This window comes from Trichogramma pretiosum, unplaced genomic scaffold (assembly GCF_000599845.2).
Source record: "Trichogramma pretiosum strain Unisexual culture from Peru unplaced genomic scaffold, Tpre_2.0 scaffold28, whole genome shotgun sequence".
In the NCBI taxonomy this organism is placed as follows: domain Eukaryota; kingdom Metazoa; phylum Arthropoda; class Insecta; order Hymenoptera; family Trichogrammatidae; genus Trichogramma; species Trichogramma pretiosum.
Window position 1 is genome coordinate 14,125 of NW_019641710.1, and position 15,426 is coordinate 29,550.

A 15,426-nucleotide genomic window follows, 5' to 3' on the forward strand; every position below is an offset into this window, starting at 1 on the left:
ACAGCCTCCGTTGGTCTAGTGGGTAGAGGCGTTGGGCCACCTATCTGCTAAACCAACGCTGTGCTGAGGGAGCGGGTTCGATCCCCACTGAGGGAAATTTTATTCGTGATTTTTCGCTCGGTGAGGTCGAGCCCGAGCCCGAAGTGGTAGGCAGCCTCCTGGAGGGTGGTGAAATATCCTCCAATCACCCTGCGGCCCAAGTTGAGAAGAATTCCCGCAAGATGGAGCCCGAAAGCCAGAACTCCTAGTGCTGATGTTGGACAACGGAGTGCATCATTCAGGAGGAAAAGCGTCGACACAAGGAAGAGCACCGACCCCTCGGATCCAAGGTGTAATCCCAAAAGGTATGGAGCCCGATATCAGAACTTCTAGTACTGGCGCTGACCGACGGAGTTTACACTCATCATGGAAGAAGCTAGAAAAAGCGAGAGGTGCTCGCAAGAAGCGGAGATGCTGGACGGTGTCGGGCGTGAGACCGGGACCACCCTCACAAGGACGGCACTAGTCCAGCTTACGGTGAAGTTCTGACGAACGTACAGAAGAAGGAACATCAGCACAAGGGAGAGCACCGACAAAGACGGCTCCGGAAGGCGGGAATGACGCACGGTTCCTGAACCCCTGATCACCGCGCTTTGGCGTGCGGTGGATGCAGGATGTAGGGAAATGACCAAATACGTCGATGCAGCAGCACTGCTAAAAGGCACCCACTGAAGTAATGTCTAACGATGGTTCCGGTGGGAATCATGCCAGAGTTCGGAAGGGCCACTGGTGCAAGGGTTTACCCTGCCCACGCCCTCTCCATAAAAAAAAAAAAAAAAAAAAAAAAAACATACATACATACCAACATGTGTCAGAAATTCGATCTAGTTTAAGAATATATATGTAAAAGTACTCTACGAGTATTAGTTATGAAAGTCGAAAATCGGTCCGTCACAAAGCTTCCTCTATGAGGAAGCAAAAAAAATTTTTTTTTAATTTTTGATAATCAAAAAAAACAATTTTTTTTCTTCATTTATCGCTTAATCAAGTTTTCAGGCTTCATCCTTACATCATAACTAACAAAATAAGTCCTCCCGCGTCACGATACGTTCTATCCTTATCGAGAAATCACTATACACACAAAAATTTTTTTTTTAATTTTTTAAAAATCGAAAAAAAAAATTTTTTTCTTCGTTTATCGCTAAATCAAGTTTTCTGGCTTCATCCTTACATCACAACGAACAAAATAAGCCCTCCCCCATTACCATACGTGCTACCGTTATCGAGGAATCACTCTGCACAGACATACAGCCGCACACACACACACACACACACACATACATACCAACATGTGTCAGAAATTCGATCTAGTATATAGAAATATCATTGAATATACCCTACGAGGATTATATATGAAAGTCAAAATGGGGCCCATCACAAAGCTTCCTCTATGAGGAAGCAAAATTTTTCAAGCTTTTCATTTGAATTCTATTACACTTAAGTGGAAAAGAATTTCATTACAAAACTTTTCAGACAGCAAGGATCCGGATTGGTAAAAAATTGCATTCAAAATCATGTGGTCGATAGCTTAAAAATCCCAAGTCAATATACTTGTTTGATGGATGATTTTCAATAATAAGAGGAACAAGAGACATATTTTTTGTTGTAAAAGGACCTACAAAAAAATATTTTTACATCAGAAACAAAAAATTGTAATAGTAATCCTTAATTTTTATGTTTTTCATATATAGGCATAAACACAGGTGTGTCCCCTTAAAGTGCTAAACAAAAAAATAGGCGTAGACGCGGTCTCGCGGAGTTAGCCACGTGGCTACAGATCGACGAGCAGAGCACGCGCGCGTCGGCCGAGCTCGTTCGACCACGCGTACGTAGCGACAGCCATTTTGGCCAAGCAGTAGAAGAAAGTCACGACGTAATCTATTGCCGCGGAGCAAAGGTTCGGCCACGGAAGGCAAACAAGAACGCCAGCAGCGCACCTGGTGGCCAATGTTGAAAGGTAAATAAAGTGACTAGATTTTGAAATTGAATCTCGCGAGTCATAATTAATTCACCATCGTGCTGTAAAGGACCCTGGGAAGTTAACAAGGCACCGTGGGTCCCGGTTAAATGGGATGAAAATTTTTTTTGGTAGTAGATTTTGACCTCCTGAACATAAGTCCTTATGGGTGGTACTCGATCCTGCGAGCTATTTTCGGAGACCCGACATAACCCCTCTGCGCCAGTTGAGCGTCGCGCGCGATCATTCAACGCAATCGATGTCTTTCGCTATGCACAAATAATGATGAAGTAGAGTTGTAACCCAAGAAATGGGATGATTCCACGTAATTTTATCTTCATGATGCTGAATTATAGAAAAAATGAGAAATAAAATTGATTGATATGATCATAAAACTCTGACAGAGAGTACATACCGAAGACGCGTTTATATTTATCTCCATCTAGACGCGTTTATACCGAAGACGCGAGTATATTTATCTCCAACAATTACAATGTAGCGATCGACTTGAACGTTTGATTTGTTCACGATTTTAGTATTTTATGCGATAAAAATTCATTCAAAGTACCTCGGACATAGGGCTTACATTTTTAAGACTTCGAGATATTTTTTTATTCGTTAGAATTTTCTAAAAATCGCGTCTGCAATCAAGTGGTAGAGAAAAATTATATTCTATCCTAACGCGTCTTCGGTATGTACTCTCTGTCAGAGTTTTATGATCATATCAATCAATTTTATTTCTCATTTTTTCTATAATTCAGCATCATGAAGATAAAATTACGTGGAATCATCCCATTTCTTGGGTTACAACTCTACATCATCATTATTTGTGCATAGCGAAAGACATCGATTGCGTTGAATGATCGCGCGCGACGCTTAACTGGCGCAGAGGGGTTATGTCGGGTCACCGCAAAAGGACGAGACTTAAATAATTTTTTTCTCGAAAATGGCTCGCAGGATCGAGTACCGCCCATAAGAACTTATGTTCAGGAGGTCAAAATCTACTACCAAAAAAATTTTCATCCCATTGAACCGGGACCCACGGTGCCTTGTTAACTTCCCAGGGTCCTTTCCCAGATCCTTTCTTTCAGAGAGTTGAGTAATTTTGCAGAATTATACGGATTTTCGCGGAGTTCGCGACAAATTGAGATTTCCTCGGCCAAAATTGAAAGGTGAGTCACTGGGGCCAACAGCTCGGCCCAAACTCGGTGGAAGACCCAGGACCTCCTCGGAGAAATCAGCGTGAGTACAAGAGGTCCCAAATAATAAAATTCTTGTCGACGGCATTTGAGCTGGGCCTTACCTGATAAGGCCAATTTGCACCGTCACAATAAATATACGAGAACGGAAAATCCCTAAGAGCCGCGTCGGCAAAGTCCTGTAAACGCTTAATGCGGTAGCGATCGGGAACTATAATATTGTTTAATTTCCTATAATCTCCGCACGCGCGCCAAGTACCGGCTTTTTTCGTGACAAGGTGAATAGGTGATGTCCACTGGCTATCCAATGGCTCAGCCAGACCCTTATCAACTAAGCCCCTAAAATAAGCCTGTGCGTCTTTAAATTTTTCCGGATTTAATCTACGGCATTTCTCCGCAACAGGAGGACCGCTCGTCACAATAGAATAAAACACATTTATCTCTTTAAGGGGTTTTCTCTGTTTGGAATCGTAAAGCATCGGGTAATCGAGCAGTAAATCTCTGTATTTCTGATCAGACGATAAAAGACATAAAGAAAAATTTGTCGTATTAACTACTTTACCGGTGGCAAAAGTCGAATTATCCGAATGAAACAAACGACCGTTAAACAAATCTATCAATAATTTACACGTATCGATGAAATCTGCACCGAGAATGGGGTATAGAACTTGCGTAACGATGAAGTTTTATTTAAATGGTTTTATTTTATTAAACTTCAACAACGTCTCTACTGAGCTGTACGTGATCATAGGTGACATGTCTACTAAAAATTACCGTAAATTTGTCGATTCGGAAATGTTTGCCAACTCCCTCGGAATACCCGACACTTCCGCTCCAGAGTCGATGAGCCAGCTCAATTCGCTCTGCTTATCATAGACATGTAGACGAGGAGAAATGAATGAACAGAACATTAGTTTTTTGAATTATCTGGATTGTGCTCTTTCCACCTACAATGAGACTCTGGTGGACACTGTAATGCTTTCTCCTTATATTTATTATGATAAAAACAATAAGGGCTAGACGACTACCTACGCGACTGCTTAAAACTAGGTTTATTCAACTGAGAAATATTGCGAGACATCTCTTTAATCGCTTCTTTAATCACTGACACGAAAATTTCAAATACAGAATTCTGCCTGCAAGCCTGGTCAACCGCGACGACCCTGACTATATCGATCTTGGGTTACCGACATAATCTCCGCTGCCAAAATCTCCGCGACACAATCTCCGCGACAAAATCTCCAGAGACAAAATCTCCAGAGACAAAATCTCCGCAAGACAAAATCTCCGGAGACAAAATCCCCCGGGAAAAAAATGCGCACTATCACGCACCCAAACACACTATCACGCATCCAAACACACTATCACGCATCCCAAACACACCATCACGCATCCAAACACATTATCACGCATCCCAAACACACTATCACGCACCCAAACACACTATCACACACCCAAACACACTATCACGCATCACACATATACATATATCACATATACACACATATACACATATCAGAAGAACAAGTGCAAGGAAGATAAAAAATAACGATCGATATCAGGTGTACGAAAGTACTTGTAAACATTTAATAACAAGTAACGGTTTGAACAATAAACGACTAATATGAATAGGTCACGACAGTTAAATAACGGTCAACACCAAATAGTGAACGCGTCAGACAGCGAAATACAAACAACATATCGACGATTGTAGTAACGAAAAAACGACGAACATTTATGTATATGTTACCGGCAAATCCCGCTTTTAGGCAAAAGTGACTTTTGCCTAGGCAAAAACAGAAATGCCTAAAATTTTAGGCAAAAACCGCAGAAATATATGAACTTCCTAAATCTTAGGCATTGCCAGCAATGCCTACAATTTTTTAGGCAAAACCCGCAATGCCTAAAAAATTTTAGGGATTACTGCGAGCTAATAATTTTAAGTAAAAAATTAATGTAAAGTCAAAAAATACGTATTTATTTGAATACAAAAGTTTTGTTTTTAATGCATTCAGAACTACAAATTTCGTCAAATGGTCACGGTATACCATTATCAACTTAAACCCATGGACACTTGATGATTGAAAGTCAATTAAGTCCATCTGGCATCTACTATTCATTTCTGAATGGAAAATTGGTTTGGATACCAACCCCCTTCTCTTTATTTTTTTCTGGTGACCGACTTCACACATTTTTAAGTATAACTCAATCAATTCTCTTGTGAAGTTGGAATACTTGATCGATGTTTCTTTCAAAAGCCTATCGCGCCTACCATGTCCGGTCGCAATATGCACGGCTTGATTTATATCAAAGACATCTTCAAGTGGTACATAGTATTTAATACTACTACCTGTTTTGATATTGACGATAAGTCGGTATTTATAACATTTATAATATTCATTTTCGTTAGCCCCGGCGACAAACTGATTTTTCCAATTATCGATTTCCATTTCCATTTTTACTTTATTTTAAGTTAAGTAACTAGTGAGAGTATAAGCTGTATCCATATTGGGTTATAAACACAACTAACAAATAAGTCCGACTTAGATGCTGACTAATCGTATACTAACGTGTTAATGTTTACAGTAATGCCTAAAATTTTTTAGGCATTGCGGGTTTTGCCTAAAATTGCTTAGGCATTGCGGGCTTTGCCTAAAAAATTTAGGAATTTACTATACTTTTTTAGGCATTGCGGTTTTTGCCTAAAATTTTAGGCATTTTTGTTTTTGCCTAGGCAAAAGTCACTTTTGCCTAAAAGCGGATTTTGCCGGTAACATATACAACAGAAGGACACGTAACTAACATGATATAATAACTATTAATCGAAGTCATTCTTATGACGTTTATCGGAATTAAAAAAGAACACATTAACAGATATAGACTGAAGGTACTGCAATATATCAGTCTCTGCGTAGCTGCTGACAACGCGTTGCAGGCAAGTGTCCACGTTGACGTACTTGCGCTTGCGTTGTGGAACGAGTTTTCCACTGTTGATGTCGGCGAGCTTATTCTCCTGGATGCTCTGCTCGGTTTGCAAAGCCTTTATGAATTTCCAAATAGATGCGTGCGATTGATAAAGCTTGTATGAAAAGCCACGATGCCAAGCTTCAACACCATTGTTGGTACGTGGCAAATTAGACAAGACAACATCGTAGCAGTTCCATAAGGGTATTGAAAATTTCGGGGGAGCACGTTTGCGGCCTCTTATCATTATCCACGTTTCTTCAAAGTACTGTAGTACCGGTTGTAGTAGTAGTTGGTTGTCCATAAAATAAGGAGTGTTGGTCAGAGTATCATACGCAGAGACAACATCACACACAGGTACAAAAGCCAAAGCCAACAATTTTCTTACTGCTAAAGCGAAATCTTCGTCTGATTGATAAGTGGTCTGTAAATAAATGTACTTCATGTAGTTGAAATGAAGATGGTAAGATGAAAATAATGAAATCTTACTTGTAGCTTTGAGCGTTGTATACAACGCCAGACACATTGAGAAAAATGAAAAAAACATCCATGGATTTCAACCGAGGGATATACTGATTGCAATTAGGCATGTAGTATCGGAAGTTCATAGTCAGCAATGAATGTAACCGGATCTAAACCTCGCTTTAGCTTGTTTAATTCGTTAAATATGTAGCAGTAGGTTTTTTTTGTACGATTGGTTGACAGAATATACACTAGTGGAATAAGATGATCTTTGTAGCGTCCGTGAATGGTGTACAATTGATGAAACAGCGAGGGTACTGTGTCAAATGTTCCATCGCCTTGCCATACGGAGCATTTTTTCAACACAGATAAGTTAGACTTAGTCGAAAATATTAAAATTCGCTGGTCATCAAGCATGCCGTCATGAAGCAAGAAATTTGCACCTCTGATTGTGCTCTTAAACATTGGTGGAATAATTAATGAAGAAACATCGTCGGGCCCCGCCGGTGCGTCCATGACTTTGTTGCGCGTACGTTGAATGGTGCGACATAACGACTTGCTTGTAGGCAGCAACGATGATGTGGTAGCAGAAATGTTGCAAGTTGCCGCTGCTACAATATTGGCAGGCACGTCGGCACTTTTCACTGCGCGTTTCGGTATTTTGGTTTTTAATTTTGCCACAGCAATCTCAGAAGCCTCAATCTCATGAGTGTGGTCTTCGTTGAAGATGTTGATGACGTTGCCTTCAATGAAGAAGCCAATAATTTTTTTGCACCTGAACACACCCAATAACACTTATTCACAGTTTCACTGTGTAACGAATACATGAAATTATTGTAAATCAATTGTTTTTTGCCTTTTTGACTTAGAGTAAATGATAAAGGCATTTTGACTATAAGCAGAAATACACGACACGAGCAAACGAGCAAATTAGACTGACCAATCTGACTGGCTAATAAACACTAAGACAATGTCTCAGCTAATACACAGGTAATACATAGAAGTACACATGAGGTAAACAAAGAATTAAGGAAGAGCGTATAAACATCGTTCCGTGGAAACGGAATAAACATCTAATAATAAATAATAATATAAAATTAAATTCGGCGGAGATTTTGTCCCCGGAGATTATGTCGCGGAGATTTAGTCGCCCGGAGATTTTGTCCCGGAGATTTAGTCGCGGAGATTGTGTCGCCAGAGATTTTGTCCCGCTCCCATCGATCTTATGAATCATTTTGCTAGAGTTCTGAAACTGATAAAAAAACTTCATCCACGCGAGCGACAACAAATCTCTCATTTTCCATATTAAGAAATTCAACAGTAACACGAGAAACAGAAGTATAACTGTTTGCACATTTAGTCAGTAAAATAATTTGCACTATAAAGTTTTCATATATTGTGCCTAATCGGCTACTTGACTTTATCATCGCAATGTGGTAAGCAAAAGGCACTATATGTCGCCGGTGCTTATGAAAAACATTTGTATCAGTAAAACACCACAAAGAAAAACTTATGACAATGAAACGCCGTGAAGAAAAACACTCTTCATCGATACGCCGTGAAGAGAAACACGTCTTATCGAAAAGCCGTGAAGAAAAATATCTCATTCAGAAGCTGAGAATTCGACTATTAAATACCGTGTGGTACGGCACTGGAAGAGTTGACGTGAAATTCCTCTAATATATAAAACTATTAGCATACTTGGGCGCATTGTAAATTCGAACTTGCATCTGAACAATAATTCAGTATGGTTTTTTCAGTATTAATTTTTTTTATTTTATTTTTTCTAAAAATATTTGACGTTTCTTGACAAAGATTTGGCAATCTTTTGTTCAAATAATTAATTGATAATTTGCACAAAAAATGTGATTGATTGATTTGATTATAAATGAAAAAACTGTACTTGGTTTACTTACTAACTAAGAGGCTTTTTTTCGAGGCGTTTCAATTGTCAGAAAAGGGCCAGATCTCCGCGATACAGATAAAAGACACGTATTTTTTTCTATAATATAGTCCTAACAACACTCATTGAGTGGGGTTTTTTTCACAGCATTTCAATTGGACATTTTTTCTTTGAGGCGTTTAGAAGAGACGTATTTTTCTTCACGACGTTTCGATGAAGAGTGTTTTTCTTCATGGCGTTTAACAAACAGGTTATTTTTTATAACACATTTAATTGTGTTTTTTTCATAAGCACCGTTGATGTATCGTAACAGAAGGCCGGTAAATAAAGGGCACAGCAGAGTACCTTTACACCTCGCACCAAAGCAGAAAAAAAGTCAAATTGACTTGAAAAATATCGGCCAATAAAGGACTAAAAAAATAATTAAGCCGATAAAGGGCTAATATATGTAACTGCAGTCTATTAATCGTGTGCGCGTGCACAAAATTGTTTGCTCGCATTGAGTAATAAGAATTTCACAGTAATGTACAGCATGTACAGAAAAATTTGTTCACATTGAACAGTGCATAACGCACTGTACGCCAACACAAGATCGTTTGCTAGAATGGAGCAGTACAAATAAGTATGTAGTTAGCCAGGTACAAAACACAATGGGTATACTGACTATATATTCACAAGTTCTTGCTCAGAAAAATTTCAATAAGCGAGCTTAAACGAAAAGAAAGATATGGCGAGAATAAATCATGAATTTTTTTGAATGTCAACACAAGTGACAGACTCGAACGTGTCGACACGAACGATCGAAGCTTGGTTGTAAAGTTGACGAAAGCTTGCTACTATGCACGACAAAAACAAAGAATACCCGCTCCGAGGAACGAGATCCGTTATAATTCTGCTTGCTCGTACGATGTTATTACTTTAGTATTAGAAAATTCTAGATTTACTCGCGGAGAGACAGATCTTTGTAAATAATGTAAACAGTGTTTACACACACCAAGATGTATTTCATCTTCAATGCTCAACATTATTCTGCTATCGAAATATATGCAACAGGTGTCTCACCTCTGAGTCATGTACCCTTTTTTTTATTTTTCTTTACCTCTATAAAGAAAAAATTCCTATAATGAAGCAACAGATATATCGTAAGATGTAAGACGTACTTGTTATGTAAAGCAAATTATGCACTCCATTGTTTTCAAATTATTGTATAATATTAATATATATATTCAAAATACTCACAAAGTGTTTGGATACATTTTATCGTGCTTTGTTAGTGGAAGTTTGGATGTTTCAAATATTTTTTCAATCCATTTAATGGATGAAAAATTTTTATTCAAACCTGTAAAAAGTTATTAAATCTATTCAGTGAAGTCATAAACATATATTTTCTTTACAATTCTTGTAATATTTTTTCATTTCTGTTTTAAATCGGAAAAAGTTGTAAAAGAGAATGAAACCTTAAATAACATGTGAAGTTGATCAACTATTGTAGAAATGTATATGAATGAACATAAAATTGTAATTAAAAATTAAATATCAGTTGTAATGATCAATAGTTAAGTCTCTTCTTTTCAAGCAAAGCAAAATTTTCAAAAAAATTGTTACTTTACCTCTTTCGTTCTCTTTAAATAGAAAAATATACCTCAAAGTTAAATATCTCAAAAAATAATCTTTTTTTTATTTTTTCATGTTCTCTATTGAAAGATAAAGTTTTTTCACTTAGAAATTACTGTTTTTCAGAGTGTTCTAAAGTAAAAAATTCTGAGCTACAAAAGGAATCAACGAATATTTTTTTTTCAATTTTTAAAATTTTTCGCTCTTTTTAAATTTTTAATAAAAAATTTGGGTTTCTATTGAAAAATTGAATTTTGTTTCTTTAACCAATTGAAAAAAATTGCATTTATACCCGCGTAAATAAACACACCGATTCCATGTGGATTATTTATAGATTCCTCGAGGATCTGACATTGATACCACGTGGATCAAATAGATTGTAGGTAAGTCAAGTTAATTGACAAAATACCTACGTAGATTTCCGCGAAACGCCTCGTTGACTAATAAAATACATACGTAAATTTTCAATTAATCCACAAGGATTCACTGACATAGCCTCGAAGGTACTTTAAGCGGGCTCGCGAAAAAAGTCCAAGATCCCCGAAGAGCTGGAGAAGTCAATATCCACCGAGTTAGAATTTTTTTGAAAGCATGTATGATCCACGTGGTATCTATTGTGGAAGAGTACTCGATGAATTACCCCGGCTGACTCCAGCAGTTCCTGGGGGGCGACGAGTCCACACTCTCGTCGCAACGTTGCGTGTTCCCGTTGTCCGCGTGGCAGAGAGCGAACGAGCGAGAGAAATATTTGGGCAGGAGAAAGAAAGAAAACTCCGAACGAACAACAAGGTACTGAGCGAACTCGATTTATTGTTCGGCTAACTGATGATACAACTGGAGCGAACGGGCAGAGAGAGGCTAGGCCGTGCGCTCGCTTCAGCGGTCGGATACTATCTGGCCTCTCGCTGCGCGGCCCGACGCAGCGACCCGCCAGCGAGAGGGGGTTCGCGCCGCGCGCGCCTACCGGCGCAGAGGCGAAATATTATGGCACGACGCCACATCTATGTCTGATCCACGCGGAATCGTTGTTTGATCTATGTGGTATCCACCTTTAATCCTCTAGTCGTGAAAATTTTATTTGTAGGACTATGTAATCATTACATCATATTAGAAATGGATATTCTTACCTTGTTTGGATCTAAACAGTACAGATTCTGTGATTTTATTTTTCAAATTAATTAATTTTTGTTTCAATACTCTAAGCATGTAATTTGAAGTAAAATGTGCTTCTTGAAACTTCAAAATTTCACTTTCAATTTTTTTAATGCGTTTAATTAATAATAGTATTTCAGCCTCATAATTATCTGAACTTGAGGAATAAAAAGATATGACCTGAAAAAATTTCCGATTTTGAATTCGTGTACAATTGGAAAACCTTTAAAACTCAAAGTTAATTCATGAATGTTACGTTCTTATACATTTCATGAAATTAATTGAATTAAAGTTAATTATTTTACCATTTTTATAAATCTCTTATTACACATACGGGCAATTATCTGTCAAGCCAGACTAAAATTATTTTACCCGCACTTTTTTTTATTTTTGTTTACCAAGAAAAAGCTAAAAACTTGGCTTAACATTTTAGCAAGCACCACCGAGACAAATCACGGAAACCGAAGGAATAATACTGATGCAAGACGAACGCCCTTTATTTAAGGACACGCAATTTTACCTATTTTATACACTTAAATGTATGTATCAGAAGAAAGTAAATGAAGTTTAACGAAAAGTGGTAGTATTTTTCAAATATTGTTTCGTTTTATTATAGTTATAACTGCATAATGGCACATACTATGGCTCTGATTGGTTTATTTATTTGAATTTGGACAGTGAGCCAATAGAGCTGAAATTTCGTATTTTCTACATGTGTTTTGGACGTGAAAAAGTACAAATCCTAGTGTTTTCAAGGTGCTTGGACTTGATTTAATAAGTATTGAGTCATCAGGTGATAATAAAGAGGGGGGTTTACATATAATTAATATTTAAATATTGCATGTGGGTTTGTACTTCTTCCAGGGGCCTCCTATGTTGACATAAAACTGTGGAAAAATTATGGATTTAGTCCGTTCCCCATAGTTTACCCATCATTTTTTTTTGACACGTGATTTTTAAATTATGGTAAAACTATGGGAAATGAGCTAAATCCATCATTTTGTCATAATTTTTTCCATAATTTTACCACAGATTGATTTCCACGCGAGCTATGAGATCAAACTAAGCCCACAGAGAATGTTTTCTAGGTTACAAAATACCCTTAGTACGTTTGGGATAAATCCATGACTTGGAGCTGGGATGGTCTCTGTTAGGTTCCCGTAGGGACCTAGACTTATTTTTCTTCGCTGGCGAGAGCCAGGAAGATGTATGCTCTTCAACGACTCCTTGTACAAGAGCGCTCACGGATTTCGAGCCTTGGGTCTATTTCGGCCTCGCAATATATCGATCTCTCCGACCCGTGCAGGACCTTAGCACACAAGGGATTTTTACTCTACCACGCTGCCTAAGCAGCTGACAGGGAGCAATCACTTGCCGTCCCAATCACCCTTGCGATTGGGAGCAGCCGCGCGCTCTGGCACTCAACCTGGTGAAGAGAGAGAAATAGGTTTGTTTTTAAAAAGAATAGAGTTAGAAGAAGAAGAAATTCGATAGCTGATGAGGGATATTAATGATCAAGATACTCACTTTTTAGTATTTATTACACTTTATTCAAATTCGGCCTTTGCCTCGATTGTCTCGTTGCTCCGGTAATGCTTGCTCTTGCCACTTATATATATTGGGGGGGGGGTTACTCTCAGCTTTACTTAACCATTTTTACCTAACGTTTTTCCTAACCTTTTCCTATCTTTTTTCAATCCTTCCCTCCATCCATCCCCGCATTTGCCCGGGGTTGTGATATGGGGAACAACTCAGTGAGAAAAACCCATACCGGAGTAGGTCGGTGCCTTTATGGTACCTCCCGCTAGCACATGATGACGCTGGCAAATACAGCTGAGCAATGCGCGAGGGCGCTATGCGCTTGACGGAATGGGTTCCCTCGCGGTCACCCATCCACTTACTTACCGTGGTTTACAATGCTTTATTTGGACAACGCTCGAGCCGTGAGTACCTCGCCCCACCACCTGCTTCGGTGCTCTTGACACTTATAATTGATATTACTTTAAACTTCACTTATTGAGAGTTTTATGGAAAATATTGTCAAGGAGCAGTATAAATTAACAGACTTTAATTAATTGCAAAGGTGCACTTAGAACAAATGCAAAGGTTCAAGTGTGATAGAAAGAAAAGGTGTAACTGTAACAAAAGCAAAGATGCAATTGTAATAATTATACAATCCAGATAGTTATGGACGCGCGAGGACTACCTCCGTGGTTACTTCGATCCACTAGAGAAGTTTGAAGTCGAGGTTCCCTCAATTCGTGTTCCTTTGTCAGCTATTTACTTTGTCCGGCCGGCCAAGATCTAATTCGATTACCTGTCACGTTCCACGCAATTATTATTAACAATTTATATTAAAATAGCGATATTCATGAGATTTCACTCTGCGAGCGGACGCGCTAGCCTCGATCTACGGGATCTGACGACATCAAGCTAAGTGAAAAATAAAACTATAAAATTGGTAAAAACATCGAGTTCTACGAAAAGAACATCGAAATCTACACCTCTTACAAAAGGTGTGAAATGAACACGCCATACAAAGCATTGATTAAATTTGAGGCGATGTCAGTTTAACGGGAAGACCAATAAACTCGTAAAAATTAGTAAAAGCTGTCGTCAGGTTCTCACAGATGAGGAGGTGCTGACAGGTACTTTCTCCTATTTTTGTATGCAAAATCTAGTAGTATACAATGAGGACCCGCGGAGGCCTCTGGGCGATTCTGTAATTAGTAATCAAAGTGCGCGGAGCTCTTGTCAGTTTGATTCGCAACTTTAGTTATCTACACACATTCTGAACTTGTAAAGCATTCAATTGTAAAGCTAGAATTAGTCGTGTGAGCTAAAGTAAAGTGCAAGTGAGTACGCTAACGACGAGCACGGATTGCCACTTATCAAAGAGCCCAGTTCCAGAAGGACAACCAGAGCCAGCACTTACGTCATCGTCAAGATCATCGAGAATCGTCCGTAGGTGTATGTTGAGTAGTTTAAGATCTATCCTTTGTAATTAGTATTTAAGGGTCGCGTAATAAATTATTGTAATCCGTAGAAGGCAGACGACCTTTTATTTACTACCTATACATTCTCCCCGCCAGACTAAGATCTCATATTATTTAAAATAAGTAGCGGCTCGACAGTCGTTACATACCTATGCTTTTTATAAATTAAGTCGTATATGTACCTGAAATCCGAGACTTATTGTCTCACGCCAGGCACTTCTCTTCTCGCATATAATGAAAATATGATACCCTCGTCCGGCCGGTGGCTTGGTCTTATTATAAATAGACTTTACTTATGTAGTATTTTATTAATAATATAAATTTTATATTTTCCTAATAATGTAATAAAAAAGAGAGAACATGTATCGTTGTTAAGATATTTATGGCCTTCCAGCCGTAAAAGTCTCCTTGTTAGTAAACTTAAGCCGATACGACAGCATGGAAAATTAATCCCAGAACAATTTGGTTTACGCAAAAACAACTGTATCATTGAACAAGTGAGCAAAATAGTAGTAAATATTCGAAGAGCTTTCGAAACGAAGCAGTACTGCTGAGCTATCTTCTTGGACGTGGCTCAAGCTTTTGACAAGGTCTGGCACACGTCTTCTTCATAAAATCAAAATAAATCTCCACGGTGGCCTGTTTCAGTTATTGGAGTCATATCTGGAAAATACAACGTCGTGGGTGAAAATTAAAATAAAATGACCAAACTCTACCATATTCATACTGGTGTTCCTCAAGGCAGTGTATGGATCAACTTAATACCATTTTTATTCATCGGATATTCCATCTTTAAATACTACAACAACAGCAGACGAAACTGCACTACTTTGCACAGATTCAGACTCAGATCACCTCAAAAAACTACGAGAAAATCTATCAACAGTAGAAAATGGTTTCAAAAGCTGTTGAATCAAGAAGCAAAGCTGAAGATCAATGAAAACAAATCGGCTCGCATTACCTTCACTCTTTGCAAGGATACACGACCTACTGTATTTATCAATAGAACACCAGTTACCTAAAGGACTCGTATATGTACTAAAGGAAACAACTCAGCTTACAACTCAATCAAATTTACTGATTAATTGGAAAAAACTTAGCTTTAACTATGAAAAATAAATTACTCCTGTATAAAAGCAT

The 15,426-nt window shown here is 38.3% G+C and overlaps 1 protein-coding gene across 1 annotated transcript in view; it reads right to left on the reverse strand.

Moving 5' to 3' along the window:
• Window positions 1-11,317, reverse strand: part of LOC106652758 (high affinity cGMP-specific 3',5'-cyclic phosphodiesterase 9A-like) — a gene marked incomplete at its 3' end in the record, with an annotated part of 19,382 nt that extends 8,065 nt beyond the window's left edge. The window contains exons 1-2 of the mRNA XM_023463155.1: window positions 11,266-11,317; window positions 9,764-9,863 (exon numbers count right to left, since the gene is read on the reverse strand). Of these exons, the coding sequence (XP_023318923.1) occupies window positions 9,764-9,780 (17 nt within the window). The remainder of the gene's footprint in view (window positions 1-9,763; window positions 9,864-11,265) is intronic.
• Window positions 11,318-15,426: the final 4,109 nt, after the last annotated feature.